The sequence below is a fragment of the Xiphophorus hellerii genome, chromosome 7 (assembly GCF_003331165.1).
Source record: "Xiphophorus hellerii strain 12219 chromosome 7, Xiphophorus_hellerii-4.1, whole genome shotgun sequence".
In the NCBI taxonomy this organism is placed as follows: domain Eukaryota; kingdom Metazoa; phylum Chordata; class Actinopteri; order Cyprinodontiformes; family Poeciliidae; genus Xiphophorus; species Xiphophorus hellerii.
The window spans coordinates 11,496,298-11,522,301 of NC_045678.1; the positions used below are offsets into that span (position 1 = coordinate 11,496,298).

At 38.1% G+C, this 26,004-nt stretch overlaps 1 protein-coding gene across 5 annotated transcripts in view; it reads right to left on the reverse strand.

Moving 5' to 3' along the window:
* The window catches only part of abi3bpa (ABI family, member 3 (NESH) binding protein a), a 32,227-nt gene extending 7,077 nt beyond the window's left edge, over window positions 1–25,150 (reverse strand). Inside the window, exons 1-14 of one of the 5 annotated variants that reach the window (XM_032568693.1) lie at window positions 24,853–25,150; window positions 14,845–15,024; window positions 14,642–14,710; window positions 14,399–14,531; window positions 13,372–13,562; window positions 12,061–12,104; window positions 11,414–11,462; window positions 9,591–9,656; window positions 9,334–9,411; window positions 6,935–7,954; window positions 5,280–5,342; window positions 4,732–4,920; window positions 4,045–4,110; window positions 502–564 (exon numbers count right to left, since the gene is read on the reverse strand). In XM_032568693.1, the coding sequence (XP_032424584.1) occupies window positions 502–564; window positions 4,045–4,110; window positions 4,732–4,920; window positions 5,280–5,342; window positions 6,935–7,954; window positions 9,334–9,411; window positions 9,591–9,656; window positions 11,414–11,462; window positions 12,061–12,104; window positions 13,372–13,562; window positions 14,399–14,531; window positions 14,642–14,710; window positions 14,845–15,024; window positions 24,853–24,952 (2,311 nt within the window). In that variant the 5' untranslated portion in view covers window positions 24,953–25,150. Of the gene's footprint in view, window positions 1–501; window positions 565–4,044; window positions 4,111–4,731; window positions 4,921–5,264; window positions 5,343–6,934; window positions 7,955–9,333; window positions 9,412–9,590; window positions 9,657–11,413; window positions 11,463–12,060; window positions 12,105–13,371; window positions 13,563–14,398; window positions 14,532–14,641; window positions 14,711–14,844; window positions 15,025–24,852 lie in introns of all 5 variants that reach the window. The other 4 variants (XM_032568692.1, XM_032568694.1, XM_032568695.1 and 1 more) reach the window with 4 other exon arrangements.
* Between the last annotated feature and the right edge of the window lie 854 nt (window positions 25,151–26,004).

Sequence of the window (26,004 nt, forward strand, 5' to 3'; positions counted from 1 at the left end):
AGAAAAAGTTCTACAAACTATGGCTTCAGGTTGGCAAACACAAACTTTTAAATTTTTTAGTGGTAAAAAAAAATAATAATGTGTCGTTTCACTTCCACTTTATAGCTATAGGAAACTGTATGTTGATGAAATCCTAGTACACCGAATTCGAAAAGTAGAAAATGTGGAAACATTCAAATAGTATAAATGCTTTCGTAAGACACTCTTTAAAACTATGGTGCTCATTCAACTACCCCTTACACGTCTGCAACTTTCATTCCAGTGCAGGGAATTTTTACATTACTGCAACATAAGTCCAACACATTATCAAACACAACTGAGTGCATTGTTTAGAAATCTTTGTCATTTTTGCATGTTGTTAAATTGCATGTTGTTCCTGTCCAGGAACTGTGGACAGAGTCAGTAAGGGTTTTCACTTTCTGTCCCTCTCTGAACCCTGTGCATGGGGGGTTTGAGCTTGAACAAAGCAAAATGAAGAAAACATTTTTTTAAAGTCCTCACCATGATCACTTGTTTTTCCCACCAGGTTTGGTTTCTTGTTGCCAGGAACAGGGGGTCTCTGAACTGCAGGAAATTGTGGGAAACAAGAGCTTGTTTGAGGCTAAAGTCACAAAGGAAGCAGAGTAACAGATGGCCAACACAGAGAATCTGAAAAGAAGTGTTGTTAAAGTCTAAAAAGGGCAATAATGATAAAAGAAGGGAAAGAGGAGGGCATGTAAACAGGCAGAAGTCTTCAGAAGTACTCTGAGCTGAAAAAACAAGTGCATAACACACACAAGAAGCAACAAGGAAGCAACCAGGCACAACATATGTTAAAAGCTACTTTGCATTAAATAACGACAAAGCACCACTGTAACCTTTGACTCATTAAAATTACCTTAAGCTATAAAACCATAAAACAGAATGTAAACACATTTTCAACGTGACTCAGAAGAACAAGCAAGAAATGAATAATAGCCCCAGTTTCACAGAAAACGTACAACAATAAAAATGTTGGCCTCATTAAAGTCAGTGAGTCGTTGTTTTGTTTTTTTAAAAGAGCAGAATTATACCAAATTAGTGCAGAACCCCATAAGAGGCATAAAGCCACAAGGGTGCTTGACATGTTACATGTTCTAAATTAGTCAAAGAGAGCAGAGTTTACATTTGCTTCGAGAGCTTGCACTCCTTTTATAACTTATCATTTCATATCTTGGAGATTCGTTAAATGTCAGGAAGTTGACAAGATACGAAAGTATATAGTGAGGCCTCTGCATATTTTTCTTGGATCTGTTTTATCTTCTCTGCAGCCGACTGCCAGGACAAAAGGTTTGATAACGTCGATGAAAACTGAGCAACAGCTGCCAGCTCTCAGCTGATGGCAACCATCTGCTTGCATATGAAGTCCAGTCGTATAGTCATGCAGCAATTTAAATTCCAGCCCAGAAATAAACAAAACCAGCACGGTCAAAAGCATCTCAGTGTGTGATGTCATGATCAGTCTGGTAAAATGTAGCCTCTGTGGTGCAGAAAATGTGACGCCAGTGACACAGCTCCATAGTATGCGGCAACAACTGGTATATAGTTTCTGCAGCAAATGGTACTTGGTTTGCGGTAGCTCTGAATGAGTGGACTGGACATGTGAAGCGTCAAAGACTTTAGGTTCAGAGTTAAAACAGCAATGATGATGATGGAAGCACTGGTTTCTCTCAGAAGATCTACTCAATTTACAGTTAGCTCTAAAACACATATTCGGTCCAAAAGCAGAGATTTTTAGTGTATTCTTCTGACTATGAAACACACCAATACACAAGCATAAGGAGAGAGTTTTGAATAAATTTAAAGTGATGTTGCCTTTAAAATCGTTTCATATGGACAATTATGGTATTAAGATAATATTTTTGGGGGTTGTTGTACATATTATCAATTGTCTTTGGCATGACAAAATATTGACATGTTATTTTATTTGGACACATTAATAAAATAATGTGTCCAAATAAAAGTTTTTTGAACTTCATATCAAAAAAAGGAAGTTCTGGATTAAATGATAATAGCTTCAACACCAAAATAAATTTCCCAAAGAGGATGCTGCCAGGACTGAAAATGAACAACGTACTGAAGCACAATAGATCCAAGAGGACTCAAAAATGTAAAAAAAACTGAAATAAATAAACCAAAGCCAAACCTAAAGAATCTAAAGCAAGCTACTAACTTCCCAAAGCATGAGTTTCTAAATGCAAGTCTTAGTGAGGATTAGAAACTCTTCAATTGACAAGATGAACACGTTTGCTTTTAATATTAAAGAAGTTGGGTGCCCAGACTTTTAGTGCGTAAACAGTCACTTGCATGTGCAGGACTTGCAGGGGAAAAAAAAACAAAAAACCTTTTCTTTCTGTAGAACTGCTTCCAGAGAGCCTTTCGACTCCTTGAAGACCTCTGAAACTGTCCAAGTTTCCAGCAATAACACACACCAGCTGTGATTCGATCCAGGACTGAAGCACAATCTCTCTCTGCAGCTCCAAATTGTGTTAATAGTAAGGCGTAACCATTAACACAATTTGTACTGACGTGCTAAATTCAGTAAGACTAATTACCAGAGCCTGTCTGGCAGAATGGAAACTATGTGATTGACCAAATAAAGGGTTATTTTGAAAACATCTTCAAAGATTTTCAGGATAATCATAAAAGGTGGACAAGACACTAAAATGGCCAGAGTAGAGTTAAAAACAAGCATTCATTTTCTCTTTCAGGCTAGTTAGGATTACATTGTTCATTTTCATTTGCTAAGCAGATTTTTTTCAGCAAATGTGTTTACATTTTCTTCAAAGTCAGAATTTTACATACATTTCAGTGTAACTTGGGTTGAAGTTCTTTTTTTTCTTTTTCCAAGCTTCCAAGCTTCTCAAAATATTTAGCCGCAGTTTTGTCCAATTCCCCCTGACAGAACTGGTGCTGCTGAGTGAGGTTTGAATCCCACACATCCCTCTCGGATGTGCTCACAAATTAGGGTATTAAGATCAGGTATCTGTGATGGCCACTCCAAAACCTGTTTTGCTTTTAGGCTTAGGGTGAGTGATTTGTGCCCAAGATTTAATTTAAGGTAAAAAGCTTCTTTCTTTTTCCTCCAAATGTAACAATGATCACTATGATCAAATGTTACAATTTTAGTACAAAGCACAGGACATCTCTCCAAATATTAAGATATTTGTTTCTGAGAGCATTTTCAACTGCAATGGCTTCTTGCTACCTATATGCTGGTGAGGAACTCATTCCACTGTTGGATAATAACACTTTATTACCAGCTTCAGCAATTTCACAAGATTATTTATCTTTATTTTAGGACTATTGCACACAGTTAGCACTAAAAGACAGACACAGAACCAATCTGCTTGATTCCCCAGAATACCGCCATATGATTGCATACTGTATATCCTTGATTATACTTGATTAATCTTTGGGCATCTGGACATTGTATGCAGACTTGTGGAGGTCCACAATTCTTTTCCTATTATCTTGGTTGATTTCTTTTTGTTTTTTGTTTATTTGTCGCACAAGAAAGCAGTGCATTTGTAGTATTGCATTAAAATACTTACTCCAGATGTCCCTCCACTTAACTCAGATGTTGTGAATTAATCTATAAGAAGCTTACAGAGACATGACATGGCCTGTTCTTTCACAAACTGTTTAGCGACATAGTAATCAATGTATGTAAACTTCTGAATTTCAAATAGGTGAAAAGAAATGTTATGAAAATCCTCTCTCTCATTATTCTGGTGTTTAGCAATTGTTGTTAAACTAAAACGGAAAAGTGTACTCTGACTTAATGACAAAAAAACTTTTGAGTCTTTTCACATTTTGCATGTAAATAAATAGTGGGTTCCGGTTAAAATTATAAATGGCTTCAGTCCCAGTCAAGTCTAAACTGCAGCAATTACACAAACATAGATGGTGATTCAAACACAGAAATAGCAAAGCACGAGACAGCTGGTGCAAAAGCACAGATCAGCGTGGCCCTCTGACAAAATATAATTGTCTCTTTTGGTAATTTTTAAGGTGTATCTTTACCAGGTTTTTCTCTTGACCATGCGACAGGTTTAGGAAGAGCATTGCCCCTATGATGTGCCCCACTGGCTGTTGAAGGGAGAGAAATATTGGTTATGACAAAACAAGTAAAAAGAAAGTCAAAAAAGGAAGAAAATACTTTGTGTTCTACTGGTGTTAAAAGGCAAATTGAAAAAACTTGATAGATTTGTGCTTTCAGTCTCTTTTTACTGGATGTACAAATGGAAAAGCCAAGGTGTCAAAGCTTGAAGTTCTTGTAATTTTACATTCTTTGCTCAATTGCCCGCAACTTGCAAAGAGAAAGAGCACAATAATAGATGGGAGTAAGAGCTGTGGCAACTGTAATGTCTGCACAGTGTTGGACTTGGCATAGTGACTGTAAGATGTGGTGTGGCCAGGCCAGTTGTGGTGGCCAGACTTCCAACTTGAACAAAAAGAAACCATAAATCATGTTAATGACCACAAGCTCTTTGACAGTTCTAGAGAAGCTCAGAAAAGCATAGCAATCACATGTTGAGCTTTGAGAGCATTTATATTTTTGAGAAAAGGTGAAGCAGAAGAGATTAAGACAAGAAGAGAGTTGTTCAAAGCAGTTTGTGCGGCTAAATAAATAGAAAAGAGATTATTTTTCCTCTGTATGCTCAGTTGTAGACAAAGAAGCTGCTTGGGGAAAAGGGGAACAAGCATTACCGCCAGGTTTGTTGGACGTGTGAGAGGAGGTGGCTGGCTTGGATGGAGAAAATGATCTGACACCAGGATTACTGGAATGAGAAGGAACACGGTTGCGAGTCACCGTGGCATTTCTCCCTCCTGTGGGAACCGATGAGCTAATGGGAGAATGGGGAACTTCAGCAGTGGATGATCGGGTGGAGCCAGAACCTAGAGGATCAGAGAGAAAATTACAGAGGATCTACCTTAAATCATGAAAACTTCAACAAATATTCAAATTGCTAAGATGAAAATCAATTATGGCCCTGTGGACAGCGGAGGAAATGACAGAAAGGCAAAAAAACAAGATCCAAAGCTTGCCAGACTGGTGTGGTTAAGAGAGATCAAGTGTGAAACAACCTTGCTGCAAATGGACACAAACATGGAAACATTCACAATAATGGGGTGGGGTGTGTGGGCTGGCAGGATGGAGATGGAGGCAAGGAAACAGTGCTCCGTGACGTGACAAAAAAGCTGAAATGGTGATGAGACATGAACTTGGCATGGCACTTTACCAAGATTGTAACTACCAGCCTTCTCTTTGGCCAGGCCGGGTCTTGATAGAGGTTTGCCCTCTTCTGGATGACTAGGAGCTGTATGAAAGAAAACGTACTAATTTATCTTGGATGACATTGGTATGTATTGCAACACATTCTAAAGGGGGCATACCCTATGTGTCTTTGTGTAACAAAACCAAATGATTAGTTTCATAGTGTGTAACAAGATGTGGATACTTGATTTGGCTTGCTCTAGTGACTGAGTGACCTAACTGGGTGTTTATAATGAGAAAATTTGGAAGGCAAAGAGCAAGCCTAACCATGAGAACATACATCACAGAAATAAAGTATTCAAAACACATCTCAAAAGAAGAAAAGGTGATTTTTAGGAGACATTTTCAACTTTTAGATGGACTAGATCCATACCGGAGGCCAACCAGTAAATACAGTCTGAAATAGGAGTAATTATGGTACATGAAATGTTTGGTATGGGCAACTACTCGCTGTTGTCAATGAAGCATATGACTGGTTTACCGTTTGGCAAGAAATGTGTCTGTAGACTACGTAAAGGAAAACAAAGCTGTTGTTACTGGCAAAATAAAAGTTTTTTTTTAGTATTATTGACAAATACTAATATCCACCAGCTTTTAATTTAAAAAATCTTCAACTCATATGTAAGTGCAATAAGCCTGATTTCAAAATCTACCCAGGCTACCTAATGTACAAAAACTGACAGTCTAGACCAATGTTTTTAATCCCCAGTCCTCAAAGCACAATGCCCTGCCTGCTTCAGGGATTTCCCTGCTTCAGCACAAATTATTTCAATTGACGGCTGCTTAACAGGCTCTCGCTGAAATGCAATCATCTGAATGATGTGTGTTGAAGCAGGGAAACATCTAAAACATGCAGGTCAGTGTTCCTTGAGGACCAGGTTTGGGAAACACCGAACCTGCGGTCTTCAACGTTTAGATGTATCCCTGGTCCAACACTTCTGAATGAAATGGTTGAATTGCCTCCTCGGTATGCAGTCAAGCCATCCAGAGCCCAAATTTAAAAACCCCTGGCTTAGAGTTTTGCTTTGCAAATGTATGTACATTGACTAAGAACATATTTTTGAAAAGTAGAAGCCCAGTTCAAGTCTGTAAAAATACTAGATAAGCCTAGCTCTAGCCCAAGCACTGTTGGAGATGTTCTAAAACCTCACAAGTAGGAGTTTCTGGTTACTGCTCTTGTCTATGTCCTCCAGAAGAGAAGTTATCTGACATGCTATTGCAAACACCCTGCAAAGGCTTCTTGTCAGGCTGGCCAACAGCACGTGTTTATGTTGCGGCATTTTGCAAATGTTGCAGCATTTTTGACACTTGGTACACAGAGTGATGAATGATCTACAAAAAATTTGTTAGCACATCAAGAATGCTCTGACTAGCTAATAGTTAGCTGCTGACTTGGTTTGCTTCAGCTCTTCCTAACCTAAAAGCTACATCTTTGAGTTGTTAAAAATATTGATTTAGAATAGCTAAAATCTCATCTTGTCTTGTCCATATGAATTGGAGATGTTAATACAATTCTAATTATAAATAATAATCAGAAATCAAAAACAAATATAGATTGGCATGCCCCCTTCATTGTGTATTAGTATTTTATTAGTATTTGTGTTTAATAGAGGAGTGCTGTCAATGGGTCTTTACCCCTATGAATTGTCTTCCTTGACGAACCCTTGGAGTGATCAGTCTTGGTCCTGGTCTGAGGCTGAGTCTGAAATCCTGGCTGGTGCTCCTTAGGTAGATCTTTGGGTCGAAATGGATCCTTTTTTGGAAACTGTGTCTGAGGGTGTGATTGAAGGTTTGCCACACCACGTTGGTTCTTAATTCTGGGCTTTATTGAAGGTTTCTGATGCTTTTTTCCCAGATTCTTGGGCTGATGTTGTGGGGTGGACTTGGATTGGTGAAATATTGCCTTTGGTTTATGTGTTGGTTGGATTAACTGAGGTTGTGTTTGAGGTGTTGTTGGTGAATGTGGCGGTGGGGTTTGTGGATTTTTAAACAAATTAGTATCCGTGTGAAGCGGACGCTCGGGACGGACCTCTGTTGGTGCCGGTTCTTCATACTGTACGTACAGAGGTGCTGACTGCGTGGTTTCATGATGCGTCACCGGGAGGGGAAGAGTGGTTGTTTGAAGTTTCGCTTGCAGTTTGGTCTGGGTCTTTGGCTGCAGTTGGATTAGCAGCTCGTTCTGTGGTTTGGTCTTGAGTGATGGTTGTGACTTTGGTTCAGAGTGAATCATTGGTGTTATCCAAGGAACTGATTGGAAATTTGGTTCTTTATTAGGTTGTGAAATTAAGTCAGTCTGTTGCACAGGCTGAATTGTAACTTGAGGTTCTAGTTTGGTTTGGAAGTCACTTGGGGATGTTGTATGTGGCTGTGATATACTTTCATCAAGTGGTTTCAGTGTAGTCTGGAGAAGTTTGTTTGTTGGCTGGGGTGGGTGCTGCAGGGGATTTGAGTTTGGTTCAGTCTGAGTTTTAAGTTCAAGATGGGGGATTTCTTTTGGATAGTCTTCATGGTATTCCTGTTTGTCTTGGTATCCTGGCACAGATGCTATGGTAACTTCACCTAATCCTTCAGGGTGGCCCTTTGGAGTCGTAGGAGCCTCTGGGAGAGGAGTAAAGACAGGTCTGGATAGTTCTTCTCTTCCTGGTTTGTGTGTGACTGAGAGAGAAAATGTAGCCATGAAGCTATCAAGCTGAAACATGTAAGACAAGATAACTGGCAGAGATGGCCTAGTAAAATAAAAAACAATAAAGGTAGTTGCAATTAATTAAGCTCTAGTGTCAACCTTTGGCCTGACATGTCACACAGAGGACAGAAACACAAAAACTTGATTGGTCCAGTTTCAAGAGTAGGCAAAGCATTTGAAGGTATTTGAAGTTTAAGAGCCATGCTATTGCACATATATTCAGCAAGAGGCCTGGTTGCTGATGAGTGATCGCCATTGAAATCCATTAGCTATGCCCCTGAAATGCTGTGACATATGAGGTAGTAATAATTTCTGACTGATCACTTCTTGGTTAGTCCATCTGGTGATATGTAGGCCTTGTTGAAAGAATGGAGGGTATAGAGAAACACAAAGTAGATCTTAAAGAAAGAATGGGCAGTGAGACTGTAAAAAGAAATCTTTCCAAATGTTTCCAAATTTTTCTTTTAAAATTTGTTTGCGGCCTATATAGGCAGAATAAATATTGAGAAACAATGACATAGAGACCCACTTTGGTTGGTTTATAGATGAAGAATTGCTCAGCTGAATAATTGCTCAAGTTTTATTTTACTTTTTCACCATGCGCCCACAGTTATTAATTGTTTCAGCGCAGGGCAAAATCTGTACAATTGTTGTCGCTTTTAGTGCATGCTTATTTCACCAAATAATAGTGGCTATTCAAAAAGTAGTCTTTGATGTCCAAAAATATCTCTTTGATGAGATAAAAAAACCCAAAAATATCTGTGTTAGTTTGGTCAGAGGCAGAAGAAATGGAGAATTATTCCACTGGAAGTACAGCAGCAGATGTTTTCTTGACTTTGCATAAATCAAACAGCCACTGCTTGCAAATTACTAAAGGAAAACAAATCAGTTGCAAACATTAAACTGTAGATCCTAAAAAATGGACAAGAAACATTGAGATATAAGTTAGGATAGAGCAAAAACAATACAGGAAATGCAGAAATAAAGCAGCTCCCATTCTTTATCAGTTATTGTTAAAAATCTGGTTTATAGGCTTAGATTGTGGGTTTTAATTTAAGTTACATAAATCAGCATAAAAAGTAAAACATTGAGAGCAACACCAAAAGTTTGCTTATACTGTAATTTTTGTTTTGTCACACAGCTGAAATGACTCACTAGAGTCAGATCGGATCCACAGGACAGTTGAAGTACTCTACCCAGTCAGAGAAAGTTGTGCTTGTTCAAGCAACAGTTTCAAAAAACAAAAGCATCCATAAGCCTCCAGTATCTTGCCTGTCATCATTATTCCTGTGACTGTCCATAACAACAGTGAGAATGAAATATTTTAAAAAAAACAACAGGAGCTTTTTACCGATAGGCTGCTTGTTGATCACAGGTAGTTTTGGTCCAGGTGTTGGCAGAATTTTCTGTTTAGCAGCTGTTGTGGGAACTGAGAAATACAGTGAGCGTTAGTAGACCTGTGTAAAAACATACTTATTGTGCCCTGCACGAAGAGCAAGCAATGAGTTAGGATTTCCTGCAAGAAAATATGTAGAATTCAAGTAAAGTTGTCGGTTCAAATATTCAGGGTTGTTTCTGACCACTGAATTGGTCCAGAAAAGTCTTTACCGGGAGTTGTTTGTGAGGTTTTGATTCTGGAGGTGAACACTCTGGTCCGGGTCCTGTTTTTAGAAGCTGACAGGGACAAAAGAAACAGCACAGAATCAGCAGGAGAAAATAATGTATTATGTTAAGGAGCTATGCGACATTTAACTAGTCCAAAACAGCAAATTACTGCATCATAATTACTTTGCATAAACTATAGAATAGTAAAGCACATTCTGACAAATCAATTTTCAAAATGTTTAATGATACAAAATTCAAATACTGCAACTAAAATGCTGCCAGGCTTGGTGACCTCAAACCTCTGCTTGAATCATCATATGCTAAAGTATCTGGAAAATCTTTTAAGTCACTAAGTCATGTTCAGCTTTTCCTATCAAGACACTGGCGGTCAGCTGCTTAGGTTTGAAGTAGGATGTTTGAGGTCCTCAAATAAAAGCAGCAGCCTTCATCTAGCTACAGTGTAGCTGGCATGAAGGTATCTGGACGATATGCCTCACCTTTTGCTTCAATTGTGCCAAATTTTACAAATGTCGGCCCCAATGTTTATACCTTTTTATGCAAACACATATACAAATGCCAGCAATCACTTATGCCCATGAAGAAAGGTCTGGTTGTCAGCCTCAAGGTATGTGAAAGTTTTAAAAAGTTAGGATTTCAAAAACCCAATGATTTATCATCATAGCATTCCTCAGATTTAAAATCCTTTTGATGAGATGCTAAAAAGTCATTTTCTTTAGCCGCATGGAGACTTTTCACTAGCTTTTTGAAGAAAAAAGCAGTACAGGACTCTTCTCCTCCCCAGTGGTACACACTGCCAGTCAGCTGGCTCGTAGCTAGTCATATGCAAGAAAGACCAGTTCAGATGGGTTTACACTTGAAAAAACAAAGCCTTGTTGCAGAAACTAAAGGAGAGCCATTATAACTTTTATGAAAGCAATTAGTCAAGATGAAAATGTTCAAAAATCAGAAAAAAATATCCACTATTTTGTACATCATAATCATATTTTCTGCAATAAGCACTTGAAGACTACTGCTCAGTGTAGTGGGTGTTCATTGTGCATTTGTGCATAAACCTGTGCATCAAAATCAAAACATCCATGTAGTTTTCTCATAAGTAATCCTTCAATATATTATGTCATTTCTTGCAGCAGAAGGAATAATTGCTGCTTTTCCATTTTCAAAGAAAAGCAGTTACATCATGCCAGATTTTTTTTATTTTACTATAACAAAATGTTGCAATTGTATTGTTACTAGGAGTAAACATGCAATGAGAACCTCATAGCAGCTCAAGCCCACTGTCTTAAAATATTTCTAGATGAAGAAGTGCTAATTAAGGCTGCTCTTAAACAATGTTAAACGTGACTGATTAACTGAAGCAAACACGCCATGTCAACAGAGTTGAGTTTATTCTTTAATTGCTTATTTATATCTTATTGATAAATGATCACTCGCCAAAGTTATTCTGCAACTTGCAACAGATGGTCCGGCTCTCACAGGTCGATGAACTTGAGTCATTGAATCGGTTTGAGATTGCCTGATGAGACATTAAACCTTAAAAGCATCCAAAATCCACAGAGGTGTGTCAACATCCTAATGATGCTTTGGAATATCTAGCAGCCATCTGCTGCAAAGAGCACACATGAAAAAGTAATTCAGGAGGAAATGATCTGGTCTGCAGCACAACAAATCACATATTAGAGCTCAGCCTAAAAACAAAGGGAAATGGAGAAGACCCGAAACAGAAATGTATAACAGAAGACACACCGTCAATGGATTAAACATTCAGTGCTTTAGACCGTAAGAACACCACTTTTCTCTTGGCTTACCGTGCTGAAGAGGAAACTGGAAGGACGGAGGAGCAGGAGTGAAGGTTTTCTGAAGAAAAGAAAGGATAGAAGAGGCTATTTGTTTTTAAAGACTCCAGTATGTGAGTATTTATGGTCAACTGTCTCTTTGTCTGCAGTGCATAGCTTATCAAGACTGGAGAGAAGCAGGGTGTTCAAAGGTTTCTCACTGAGCTTGGTCACAAGTACTATGTGGTCCCCTTTCAAATTTCCTCTTAGACCTATCTGCTGATTTCCTCTCTTTGTACTGCAGAGTGAGATACAGACCATGCTCTGTGGCTTGGCTAGTCCTGGCTGCACTGATGTCATTTCCATTTAGCAGTTCCATGGAAAATCAACAAGCCAACAAGCCCAAGAATAGCATGGGCTCACTAAAGTTTATAACACGGACTCCACAGCGAGAACATCTGCTCAACATACACACCCAGTTTTCAAATGTCATTTATTTGCTTAATATTTGCAGAAGAAAAGGTGAACCTGATTTCAAACTCCATTTGTTTTCTTTTTTTTTTTGTCTACATTTGGCGTTAGTTCAGAATAGCCACACACTGGACCAGGAAAAGCTTAATTAAAAAGAAAATGATAAAATATTTAGTTTTTAGGGAGTATAAAACATTTTTATTACATACCACAGGGTTGATGGGATACTTTAAGATTCTTCTGATGACCTTTTCTAAAGTCACAAAAAAGAAAAGAAGTCAATTCAGTAATAACACTGCAACTTCATGAAGCAAAATTACTTTATTTAATCTAATAATAAGTCATCTCCAGTGCATTTGAATATCCATTTGTCAGATTAAAAGCACTTTTTGAAAATAACCTTTAGTAGGCAAGGTATTAAACATTCTTTTAATTAAGCCCACATGTCTGTATTAAATATGTTCTTCACTGGTCTTATGCTGATGTGATATCCTAATTTAAATGTCATATTTTCATTACCTGTAAGTGGAAAATCATCATAATTAACGGAATTAAAGGCTTTCAAACAACCATCTGTGGGTAATTCATCTATATAATGTGTTTCACTTACTGAAAAAGTTCCTGAAATAAATGGCCTTTTCAGTAATATTTTAATTTATAGAATGAGTCTGTACATAACCCATTTGCACCTATAACTACCATGGCTACACCATATATTTTGTGATCTTCTCATCAACCCATCAGCTAATTAAAGAAAATCCAGAAAAACTTTTAAAAAAAACAAAAAAAACTGTGACAGATAGAAATGTTGGGATCCCCTCTATGTTATGGGACCAGTGTCCCATCTTAAGATATTTAAAAAACTATTTGTAGCAGAGTCCCTGACTCAGTCAGTCATTAAATCTACCCATCCATCCATCTGTCCATCAATCCTAAGACAGCGCTTTGGTCACGTTTGTTCATGTTTAATGATCACGTTGAACCTGATGTTTTTTTCTTAGATGTGCTCCTAGTGAACTCACGACACTTGAAGCACTTTATACATTTTGGGATGTGAGGCTGACAAGTAGAGATAAGAATGCTAACATTGACAAAAAGATTTGAATCAGAACACTTCTCCTGCTACTTTACAAAAACTTGAAGTAATGAGTTAGAGCAGTGCTTTATGCTTCCCAGATTACACTTATTCAATCCACATTATGTCATTTTTACTGCTAATCTGCATGTTGCTGGTAGACACCATCCTACTTCGTCAAACACTAGAGTCATTAACTTTAAGAAATGCAAACAAATCAAATGGATCAACAATGGTTATTATAACAGACTAAGTAAATACCTAAGGTAAATGTAAAACTAGTCAACACAACATTGGTTCATCCATTAAGTTCAGGATCCTTTGCATGCCTATATGACTCACAGGTGAGTCTTTATTTCTGGACTAAAAAAAAAAAAGAATTGAATGATCATTGAAAACGGATTAACTTTGAGGTATTTGAGCAACACAAAGAAATCCTACATACCCTGGATGCCTGCAGTGCTGATGTTGTGAAGCACGGGTTTGCTCCAGGCTCCAACGCCATCTTTAGAATTAGGCTGGACTCCAAACTCATAGACGGCATGGGGCTTCAGATTGTCAATGACCGTGTCACTCGTTGGGCAGGTCTGGTAGTTCCACTTCCTGTTCTTCTCACGGTAACGAACCGTATAGTGTCTGAGTAAAGAACGCGTAAATGTATGGAGTAAGAAGTTTAAATTGGTGAAGAACAAACTAAAACTAACATTTTTGAACAGATTCTTTTCTGTGCTGCTTAGCGATGTCATGCTAGTCTTTGACTGTGCAGCAGAGACTTTTCTTTAATTCTTTCCTCGTTAAATGTGAAAATATTACTAGAAGAATGACACTAGTACAGTTTTGTTTTTCCAATTTTAGACTAAATATTGTACACATGCTGCATGTCATGTGGGAGGACTCTTCTCTCAAACACCCAGCTGCACTGGATCCAATGCTAGGTAACCCGAGAGACTTCAGGGAGTCTTTTACTGTAACTGGCCAAGACATCTGCATCACACTTACCATGGATTGTTTTCACTCAAACACATCCGAATTACTTATATACTGTAGTTCAGGTAACGTATTCAAGATGTAAAAGATATACAGACGTTTATTTTCCCTCTTCCTTGGAAAAAGGGACAACTCTCACATGAGGTATGCAATTTAAGAGTTATCTACCCGGTTTTCTAAAAGCCACACAGTGTCTATTTTAAACCGTTTACTGTACTTACAAAAAGTTTCACTCCTTGACAAAATTTTGCAAAAAAAGGAGATGAATATATGTGCAGTCCCTTATTTTATGTTCAATATTTTTATTTATTCGTCACCGTTTTGTAGAAATCAAATTTTCCTTTGTGACTGACACATTATGTTTATTAAAAATAAAAAATAAAAAAACAATGTTGTTAATCATGACAATAGCATCCAGGTTGGATTTATGTGTTGCGTCTGCGTGTCATGGTGCATTTTAGAAAATAAACTTTATCTACACTCACCCATCTTCTAAGCAGTCATTCATGACATTCCCTTCAAAGGGTGTTTTCAGAAGCATCCCCCAGGAGAGAAGGACAGAGGTGGGCGTCACAGACCCGATGACCAAATGTAGAGGCTTTTGCAGTTCCACTTTACCTGAAAAAACAAAGCAGGATTTTACTTTTATACTTAAGTCACTCAGATTTAGCTTGGAAATAAATCTTGCTGTGTAGTTTTGGTGATGATTCTTTTTTTTCTAAACAAACCTTTGCACTGTTTTTTCACCTCATTGGCTGGGATTGGCTGGACAGCTACAAGGTACTTTGGTTCAGCATCTAACCACAAGGGAAATGTGAGGTTGGGTGTGAATGTGCTCTTAGGCTCCGCAGATATAATTCACTCTTTTAGCTTAGACTCAAACAATCCAGGCAGATTACCTGATTGTGGACAAACACCCCTCCAATCTTACCAAACTCAGTCTCATATGGCTGTCCGTTCTCAGGCAGCTGGATGAACTGTTTAGAGAACATGCTGCTGCCGTATCCCAGGATGTAGCCCTCAAGCTTGGTGTCGGTGATAGGATGCAGGAACTTCATCACAATGGTGTCTCCTGAGGCGCTGATGCGGACTTTCATATTCTGACGTCTCACTGTTGAAGCAGGACGGGAACCATTGATCAGATCAACAATCAACAATTTAAAACAAACTTTTTTTATACTGAAAACTATTGAATGAGCCATAAAAAACAACGTATCATGGCAGAAGGATAAATTACACCAATACTCCCTGTGAAATCTGAATTTACAGATTTCAGAAATTTACCAGATACTTTTCAGAGGTTAACAAATACTTTCTCTGACTGAGTCAAGAACTTTACAGAATTTGTCAAGTACCCTCCCAATTTTTTCTTACCAGGTACTTCCCTGAAGGTACAAATAACTTTCAGAACTTACCAATTGCTTTTCAGTAATATGTATTTTTAAGAACTTACCAGGCACTTTTCAACACTTTCCATGACCTTTTTTTGGAACTTTCCATTAACTTTCAAGATAGCTGTATTACGAGCTAACTTTAATGGGGTATATTGTTCCACAAACTGGCAGGGTACTTTCCAAAAACACAAAACACACAATTAATCTTCACACATAAATATCAAGAACAATAAACTATCACTTTAATAATGTAGGAGAAGGAAGCTGTTTTAAAGCTATATTCTTAAAACTTAAGTTCTGCATTTTATCACTTCCTATGCAGTAAAGGAGTGCATGCAGTCAAAGCAGCTGCAAGTATAGGAGAAATAAGAGCTCATTTTGTCAGATTCCTCAGAGAGTAAGACAATCATTCATACTGAATGCAGAGATAAAGAAGAATATTCACTTTAAAATCAAATCGTCCTGATTTCACCATCACACCTCGAGACATGCAGATGATGAGTTTGGGAATAAAACTGGTGTGATGAAATCTTCTCGAAGGTGAAATAAAGACAAATAAATACTTGCTATTAAAATATGAGGTGAGAGTGGAAGCATTGCTCTCATGAGCAGCTGAATGAAAACATCATGAGGTGACAGAAACAGAGTTACACCACATTACTGCTGAAAATTACTTATTCAGAAAAAAGTACAAATAAGAAGAATATGCTAACAGATGTCAGATGATGACAAGAACTAGAGAATGGATTGAAAGTGGACGGAAACCTAAAAATCGTAGTTTTATTTTTTGTTCACTTTGTCAAGGCAATTAAATAATAAGTACTGTGGGGAGTAGAATGGATGGTTACATCAGGTAAAGAAAACTGTCCAGGAAAGCAGTATCTGTCTCTGTATGATGTTATCTTTGTAAAATAATAGCTTTATTTCAGATGAAACAGGATACACACCTTACAGAAAGTTCCATTTATGTTTCCTCATCAGTACATAAAACATTTTCGCAAATATCTCAGGGATCACCAAGATGTTATTTGGGAGAAACGAGACCGACCTCTTTGGTATGTATGAGCGTCCCCCTCAAACTCTCTGATTGAAGTAATTTTTGTTCATTGACTCATTCAATAATCTTTGTATTATTCAATTATAAACAATAATCTTAACTGAGTCAAGTGATTCAGTGCTTTAAATGAGCACATCACTGAGCTGGATAACCCGTCAATGAGCTCCCAGGTTAACTTTTGGAGGGTTAGCTTCGCCTGGGAAGGTTTAGCACTGTTCTATTTCCTCTTCATTTCCCCCTGATGACTCTTGCTGTGGTTCACTTCAGTCCTAAAGGATTACAAATGTTTTTTTGTTTGTTTGTTTTTTAACTTTTCATGACTGACAGAAAACAATGACTTTGAATCTTGAATTTCTTTGGATCAGAGCGTTATGTGCAAGTTTTAGCCTACTTTACGTTGCCAGCCAAGTTCTTTATAGGTGACTTCTTGATATTAAATGTCTGGCAGAAATCAAGACTGGGTTTGACTGGTGAGAATAAAAGTTGAAAAATAATGGCAGGGGGCATATTACATTTTCACAAAGTGCCCTGTTGGCTAAATTAAATCAGCAATTTTCCACTGCTTTTTCTGTTCACTCAGATGATCTTTGTCCGTTATTGAAATTAGTTTGATTTTGAGTGCGGCAAATAAGCAAAATAACAGAAGAAATCTGTAAAGGGACATCCATTTTCACAGCATTTATGTAATGACATACAAAAACAGAGACATAAACATGACAGATAACCATGAACACATGAATTTAGGGAGAACAATTACTTTAACATGAATGTTTTTGAACTGCAAGAGGAAGCAACAAAACCAGGCGAAGCTGCTGAATCTGTCTGATGTCCCACACATGTTTTCCTATCATGTGAAGGTGAGATGTGCCAGACGAAGCAGAGTCAGGAGACTCTCACCACACAGTGCATCAGAGATTCCCAAAGTCTGGAAGACAAATCTTGACTGAATGGCCAGTGAGTTTGGGCCCAGTCCACTCAGCTGAGGCGTAGCTCAGGAGAGACCAGCGACCAATGCCAAAACAATTATGAGCTAGATTATCAGGCAGAGAATGCAAGCTAGTGGCTATCTGCAGAAAAGTTTTAAATCAAGACAGAAAGGTTTGATCATAACTGGATGTTTTTTTTCCTTCAAACCTATCTAGAAATCAGATTTGAACATTTGAACATGAAGTCTGAGAAGTCTCCTAATTGATAATCTACAGAACAGCCTCTCCCCAACTCCCACTGCAGCAGGACAATAATGTCTCTACTATCCTCCAAGGGACAAAACGTTGCTTCTGGTAACATTCTGGAGACACAGAAACGCTAATAGGCTGAATGTTTCCAGCTGATAAAGTTTTGACTGAGCATGAAATGAGCCCTTACTGAAAACATCATATACAGGTTCATGTTTGTTAATGCATGAACCAAACTCTGATTCTGAAATATCAAATAGCATACTGTTATTACTAACAACACAGTCACCTTAGCAAACAATTTTTTTTACTGTGCACGCATTCAATCAGTATGGACAATAAATTGACCTGAATCCCCCCCATCTTTACTGGCACAAAATGAGAAAAAGTAAGTCTCCTTTGCCATAGAATGCGATAGAAAAACCGTCACTTCATACCAGATGTGCTGCTGAAAGCCCAAGCACTGAGACAAACTGGATTTGACAAGGGGTGAGAGTTATAACCGAGAGCTGGCTGCGGCAGCTGGAAAACAATAACCACGCAGGAAGGCTTGGATGTGAAATGGTGAGTTTTATATTTAAAGGTATTTTGTTAATTGTATTTCCATCACTTCTGTTTCTATTTATTTTGATCTTGTTTTATTATTATTTCGTGGTGGAAATCCCAAGTGTCTGCCTAAAACCTCCACTCTTTAAACAATGGGGTGTTTGACTGGGTGAGGACCTGCACTGTGCTCTCCTCAGCACATGTCTTTGGCTCAGGCTGCAGCTCTGAATGAAATAGTGGAACTTTGGGTTAGCGGCGGTGCCAGACGCTGCAGGACGCCAGCTCAAGCACTGACAGCGAAAGAGGGGGAAGCCCTGGATTTGAAAAATACCATCATTTTTTGTTTCCTATCAACACTGAATTCATTCCGATCCCCCACACCCATCAATTTATTTTTTCCATTGAAACCCAAAAGGGACTGTTTCTTAGGATGAGGAACTCAAAACAACTGACACACAGAAATGACTGCCAGCTAATTCTAAACTAGCTGGCAAACACACACTGGATCTGTCCTATGACAAGCTGTTGAACGCTTTGTCTTTTGGCCAACTTAGCATTTAGGGTCTATTTTGACATATGGGGGCTTCCAAACTACATTTAATGTATATTTTTGAATGAATGCAGAGTCCTGGAAAGAAGTAAAATATGAAGATGACCTGTGTGTTGTAAATAACAAAAATAAAAAACCAACAAGATTATAGTGTGTTAAAATTTAAGAAGAGAATTCAACGATTTGTCGATGGGTATAAGAGATGTAACTTCATGTGACCGGTTTGTTGCCATAAAACTGACTGAAGTTACTTTGGGTTTCACTGGTTGGACAAAAGCTGCAATGTTTTCTTTAGAAAGTCGATCTCTCCACAAACTGACACAAAATCTGATAGGTTTCTTTTAATTCCTATCTAGCAAAGATTCAACCGAGTCATAATTGTCTTTTCTGCAGAAAAGGAGAAATTGAAAGCAGACGCGAAGAATCGCTGTAAAACACTGTCTGGGATCAACTCTGCCAGATCTTTCTCTGCATTTGGCTTTATTAGAAAATACAAGGAAGGAGGTTGGGCCTTCTCACATAGTCACACAAAGAATTTGACCAATGACCTTTTTCTACAGGGTGCTCTGGAACCTTCTGTGGGCATGCCCTTAAAAGGGCATGGCTGACCACAACTAATCAATTACACATGGAGCTGATAACACAGGAATGTGCAAAGTCTCTAGCCTCCAGGCAAACATCCTAAAAATGATTAATAGTGTTTCACAGAAGAAAAGGAGTCAAGTAAACTACACACAAAATAATAATATGAAAACATAACCTTTCAAATAAACTCACAAGTAAATGAACTTAGATAATTTTTCTAACAAAATCCAATTGAACAGGGAATAAAACAATGGTGTCAAGTTAAAAATGCAACAAATATGCATAGAAATAAGAATAAATGCAAGTAATTATCAAGATCACTTAAAATGTGTTGTGTCTCAATCTGCAGCTCTGGTGACAGCGGTTGAAGGAGGATTATCACGTGTACTTATTTTTCTAATTTTGCTGATATTTTAAAGAATAGATCTACACAAAATGGGGCGTAACTGAGAGATAGCAGGAAAAATAATGTATTGAAAATCTCCAATATTTATTGGAGAACATTAGTTCACTAACGATTATCTCACCATAATAAATGCTGGTGGCAGTGTCATGATGTAGAAATGCTTATTTTGAGATTGGATAAGGAAATTCATCAGACCTGATGGGAGGTGATAGTTTAAGGAAGATGGAGCTGTTGTTCATTTTCCAGCAGAGTTAGATCTGGTAAAGAAAATTCATGTGTTACAATGGCCCAGTCAAAGTCCAAACATAAATCTGTGGCAAGATTTGAAAGTTAACATTACAGGATGTAATCTACCAATCTGACTGAGCCTAATATATTTTTAGGCTTAGCAATAAATAGAGCCTAAGCTACAAACTGGACCTTTTTTGGTTATAGTCAGGGGACGAAACCCTAAAAGTTTTAGTCCGATGTGTCGTTGGCACATTCAACAAAACCTACAGCTGTAACTGCAGAAAAGGGTTGTGTTGACTCAGGTGTGCTAAATACTGAAAATGCAAAATGTAATTTGTGATGAAAAAAAAGTTTGCGCTCTGAAAACAAACTATCTTCATGTTGAATCACGATGGTGGCAGCATTCTTTTTTACTTTACAAATATATGTAATTTTGTGTTGGTCCGCTAAAAGTTCCAATTTAATATGCTAATGTTTGTGGTTGACATGTGAAAAAATCTGAAAAAGCTGATACATTTTGTAGATACACATTTGTACCCAGCCTGTATTTAACTGCAGGGTTTAGTCATGGAGAGATGCGCCTCAGGTCTCTGGAAGTGAGGAGGTGAAGCAAAACTTGGATCTCTTCATTGTGAAGATAAAGACAGATGTTTGACTGTATTGTTTGGTGTAGCAGTTCCATCCAGTTAAGGAAATGAAGAGGGAAAATCCCTCAGAGCCTCACGTGAGTCAGACGGAGGAGGTTTTGAAATAATTTAGCGGGTGTTTTAACGACACGGGACCTGACCTACATAAGCTCTAATGGGAATAACTGGAGACCAGTTAAATTCACTACCAAGAATATCTCCTTTGACTCAGCACACGTCTCTCTGGCCACATCCATCAATAGTCACATATCTGGGCCTGAATGCGGGCGTCACCTTAAATCCTGCCTGGCTGCAGAAAGTCGTGCCTGCAATTTTCATATTTTACCCCAAACAGTCATGCTGCTCCCATGTGGGTCTCTCCTCTCTCACACTACATCACCACCTCAGTGTCAGACTCCCCTATGAGCAGCAGCTGTTTCTTCTTTTTCTCATATGGCTGCTTTATCCTTCTCCTTCTTCACTTCATCTCTGCTGCCCTACATGTGTCATCCGCATCGTACTTTTAACCTGATCTCGCCTCAACTTTCCAAATAATGAATCTCATGCTTTCATCTCTCATGCCAGACTCACCACTTTATTAGTCTAGTGATGACAAGAGATTCTGCTTTGTCTGGCATGACTCTAGTTTGTGGATTGTATTTTGTGCTAAACTGTGTCAATCATACTCTGCAAAAACCTGTTGAACTTTTATTGTATTCGTTCATCATAAAACCACAACCTTAAATATATTTTGTTGCGATTTCATTTACATAGACGTGGAAGGCAAGCGTAAATTTAGGGAGGAAATTTAGATACAATTTAGGCATTCTTCCTTATGTAACAGCTCAATCATAGTGGACAGGTGAGAGTCCACTATGAAAGGAACCCCACAGCATGATGCAGCCACCACCATGTTTCACTGGAGGCATGGTGTGTTTAAAGTGATGTGTAGTGTAATAGCAGATCTATTTATGCTTGGACTAAATTACTTAAAAAATGCACTTCTGTTACTAAGTAGGTGGTGCCAATTGGATTTGACTTAGGGGTCTTAAAGTAAAGGGGGACGGACACAAATTCCCACCTACACAATTATCCACAATTGCTGATGTTTTGTTACGTCTTGACAAAATGTAAAAAAGTTCAAGGCGCACGAATGTTGAGATTTTCATTTCACTTTTTCCAGGTGAAGAAACTCATTAAGATACAGATATGTGTTTAAACTAATTAAATAAAGCCATGGAAATCACAGTGATGCTTGAAATAGTGATAGTCAGAGGTGTCTAGTAACTGTTTGCATTTCCTTGAGTGACTTTTTGAAAAATAATTATGGCAAGGAGCAGTTTCATAGCTCTGTTCTTTTCAATTCTACTTGAGAAATATTATTTTCAATTTATCCTACTCATATTTTAATACAATTTCTAAGATCACTTCACTGGATGAAGAACAAAGACATTTTCACCAATAATGTTCAATGTCTGCTGAGACTGTTTTGTAAACAAGTTTAATTGTGCTAAAGTGAACATATAGCAAATGGTAGATATTGTCACTGGAATTACTTTGCACTGTCCTAACATATAACTGGACCAGATTTATAGTGCTTCTCTAGGTATCTGGCCCCTCAGTGCTTTAAGTATTCACCCATTTGCACTCACAAACACTGATATGCAGCTCGATAGGCAAGTTAGTGATAAATACTTTGCTCAATGGCACCTCGACATGTGGCAGTAGGAATCTGGAACTGAACCCACAACTTTCAGACAAACCTTTCGCATCCAGCTGCAGTCGCCTATATACATGTCCTACTGTGAGTACTGGTTTTGAAGGGTTTATACTGCGGGAAAGTAAGATGTAAAGTTTCTTCTTCACATTTGTTTTACTATTTTTAAAATAATTGTTTTATTCTAAGTACTATAACTGGCATGTAAATTTAGATTAGATGGAAAAGTTAGAGAAGCCAGTCAACCTAACATGTTTTTGGACTGTGGGAGGAAGTCGGAGTACCCAGAGAGAACCGATGCATGCACAGAGAGGACATTCAAAACTCCGTGTAGAAAGACAGAAGGCTGAGATTCAAACCCAGGACCGCCTTGCTGCAAGTTCATCCCAAAATCCAGAATACTTTAACAATAATGTTCTTTTCTTACTGTCAAAAGCAAAGACATTTGACTCTGGTCAGAGAGCAGCAACACAAAAAAAACTTCTTGAGTACAGCAGCCAGAAAAAACACCAGCAAACCTTAGTCAGCTGTTCTGAATGCTTTGTACCACCTCAGCTAGAATGACTGTTACTGCCAATAATGCCTTTAAAGGGCTGCGGAGAACAGAGTTGGAAATGGAAATCATTATCACAAGAATTCACATGTGAGAACTGAAAAACTACAGTAAGAGGACAATGAGACAATATGGAAAACATTTGTGGAAACTTCATCTCCTTTCCAAGAATGTAGCAAGAATCCTAATCAGGCTGAGAAGGTTTAATACGCTGTAATGCACTTTTGATGTTCTTATGTTTCATGCTTGGGTTCCTTTTCCAACAACTGCAAAACACAAATAAACAACCTTTTTAATTTACTTAAATTACTAGCAATAGTAATAGAGTACAAAAAATAGAATATAAAAGCCGAGAAAGCCTTTAGTAGTCAAACACAGACTGAAAGTTTAATCATATTTACCCACAGCTGTGTTGTTGTCTTCCAAAAATACTAACACCTCTGAGATCAGCCAGTAGTTTGGGCACATTTATTTACAAGTGTTAATTATTAGCACCCATATCTTCTATGGTTCCCTCTTCCCAACAGGACAGCTAGCACTCAGTCTTCCTCTGTAATGTTTGTCGAGGTGGGAGTGTACAGAGAGGAGGATGTTTGATTGTTCCTCTTTGCACAATCTTGCTAAATCATCCAGACTCCTCATCCTGTTTTATGCTCTCCTCTCTTCAACTCGCCTCAGAGGATTTCTCCAACATTTAGCTCTGGGACTGATGGCAATGAGACAGGGTGTGTGTCTGGTGATCTACTTCTGTTTTCCATTTTTCCATTTATACATTGCGTTTTCTAGAAGAGGACACAAGATTTCTGTTTAAAAGGCTCATGATATTTCAAAGTTTCAAACCACCACTGTGTAGCACTGCATAGCCTTTAGCAACGAAACAAACCCACAGCATTACAGACCATCCACCATGTGTAGCCATTTTTATCCTTTGTTTCTTGCCAGACCTGACTGCAGTATTTGTTGCCATAAAATTTAATCTTACTCATTCAACTGCTCAAAATCACGTGGTTTGGTTGTTTTAAGCTTTTTAATTGCCGCAGTGAGTCGGGGAGTTCAGTCAGACAGGTACATTTTTATGGAAATGTCTTGATTTTATGAAGCTCAACACACTTTATGTGTATTGTATGTTCTGTTGTCTTTCTCATTTTGAAAAGCGGCCATGACACCTTTCATTTGTAATCCTGGGAAACTCAACAGAACTTCATACACACTTTGATCAACTTCAAATGTATATGTTAAAAATGCCTCCGTTATGGTTATTTTTACTTTGTTAAAACTATTTGTTTCTTCCTGTCATATTTATTTCATTGTAGAAAAAAATCCCCTCACAATAAAGATTACAGTTTCCAAAATGATTATGGAACAAAACAAACCTAAAATGCAAACACGGGTAAGATTTGTTCCAATAAAAGCAATCAAACTAGTTTGTTTCACATGTCAATTGACCACTAACATGGAAACTATTTCACTCTGATTACAATGCATAAAAAAGTGGATAAATTAGTTTTGACTGTCCCAAATATCCTGTAATCATACTTTCATCAAAGTGGTTTAATTACATACTTTAAATAAAGTTTCTCCTTCGGAAATTGAGTTTGGCAACATTGAAGAGAATCAGAAAACTGAATCAAATCCACTTTTTTTGGTTTTGGTTTGGGAAGAAGACAATCAAAAAACTATGCATGACTTACAAACAGATCATCTTTGTTTTTCTTATATAAATATGGCTACATGTAATTAATTTTGTAATTAAATTTAATATATCATCCATTTCTCTATGCATACCTTCAGTGTTTGGAAACATAATCAATTTTTCGGCATTTTTAAGTGACCAATCTTGCTGACCACATTATGCCATTTTCCCAGCTTATCCTACAATAAATTTTATGCAGTCTTAAATTCTCTTAAGTGGTGCAGATATGTTGCCAACCCACTTATGAGAAAAACAGATTTCTTATCCATTCATCTTAGGCAGCAGATGGACATTTGTTGCTCAAGAAGTTTACGAGAACCAAGATAAATACATCAACTTCATCACATCATGTGTGTCCCCCGATGCAGATGAATCATATGACGAAACCAGTGCAGCTCTCACTCACCCCTGCGCCTGTGAGAAATTGATGGAAGAGACAGAGCCATCCCGATGAGGAAAGCCGTGAGGAAAAGGAGCAGAAAGCAGTGTGAGTGCTGCTGCGGCATCTTTATCAGTCTCTGGTGGAAACGGCCTGCGGTGACGTGAATGAGATCAGGGGTTGACTCCAAAAGACAGACGCTGTGAGAAGTTTACGGTTCAGCCACAGGAATCCAGGTGGCTTTTCTGAGCAGCTGGACTTCTTTGGATGCTCTCAGTACGAGTGGCGCTCTCAGGACCAGGAGGTGTGGATGCTGCAGGCTGCTTCTGCTACATCTATAACTCTCTGATGGAGGGAGGGAACGTGCAAAACAAGACACACCCACTGTCCTCACACTCCTATCTCCTCTTTTCTCCCTCTTTCCTTTTTAATTTCATTGCTTGTCACACACCATGTGCCATCTATGGTTACAGTTCGTTAACTCTGAGTGTGATAATTGGAAGTTGAGAAAGCTGTTTTATCCTTGTACATGTTGCTCAGTACACCAATAGCTGTGTCACTTTTGTGCATTAATAAAGCATAATCCTGACAAAGTCGTCCCAACACCAGTTTGCCAGCTCTATTTCTATAAACTGAGCAACTTCTCACAACCTGCTTCCACCAATGCCCACAGTGCCTTGCAAAAGTATTCACCCCTGAATAAGTTTTTCTCATTTTGTCACACTACAAACTCAAACTTCATTCTGAAAGGCCAACATAATCTTGATATGGAGGAAAACTGTAGATGGTTTTCAAAACGTCTATGGATGAAAATCTAGAAATTGTTGTGTGCGGATGTATTTAGCCTAAGAGGATTATCTCAGCATGATGCTACCGCCTTCATGTTTCACCAAATGATGTTTTAAAGGTTTTTGTTAGTTTTTCACCAGACAAAGATTCATTTCATAAGACGAAAATCAAGATATATATATTTTTTTATTCATCTGAACAGAGCAACTTCTAATACATTTGCTGTTTCCTGTTTTGACTTGTGGTAAAGAAAGTTCCATACGAGTTGAACGAAACTCTTATGGCATTCTTTGAAAGCTGGCTAGTCATTCTTCCAGAAAGGATTGAGATTTGTAGTGCACAACAGATTCTTCCATCTGCGTTGTGGATATCTGCAGCTACTCCAGTATT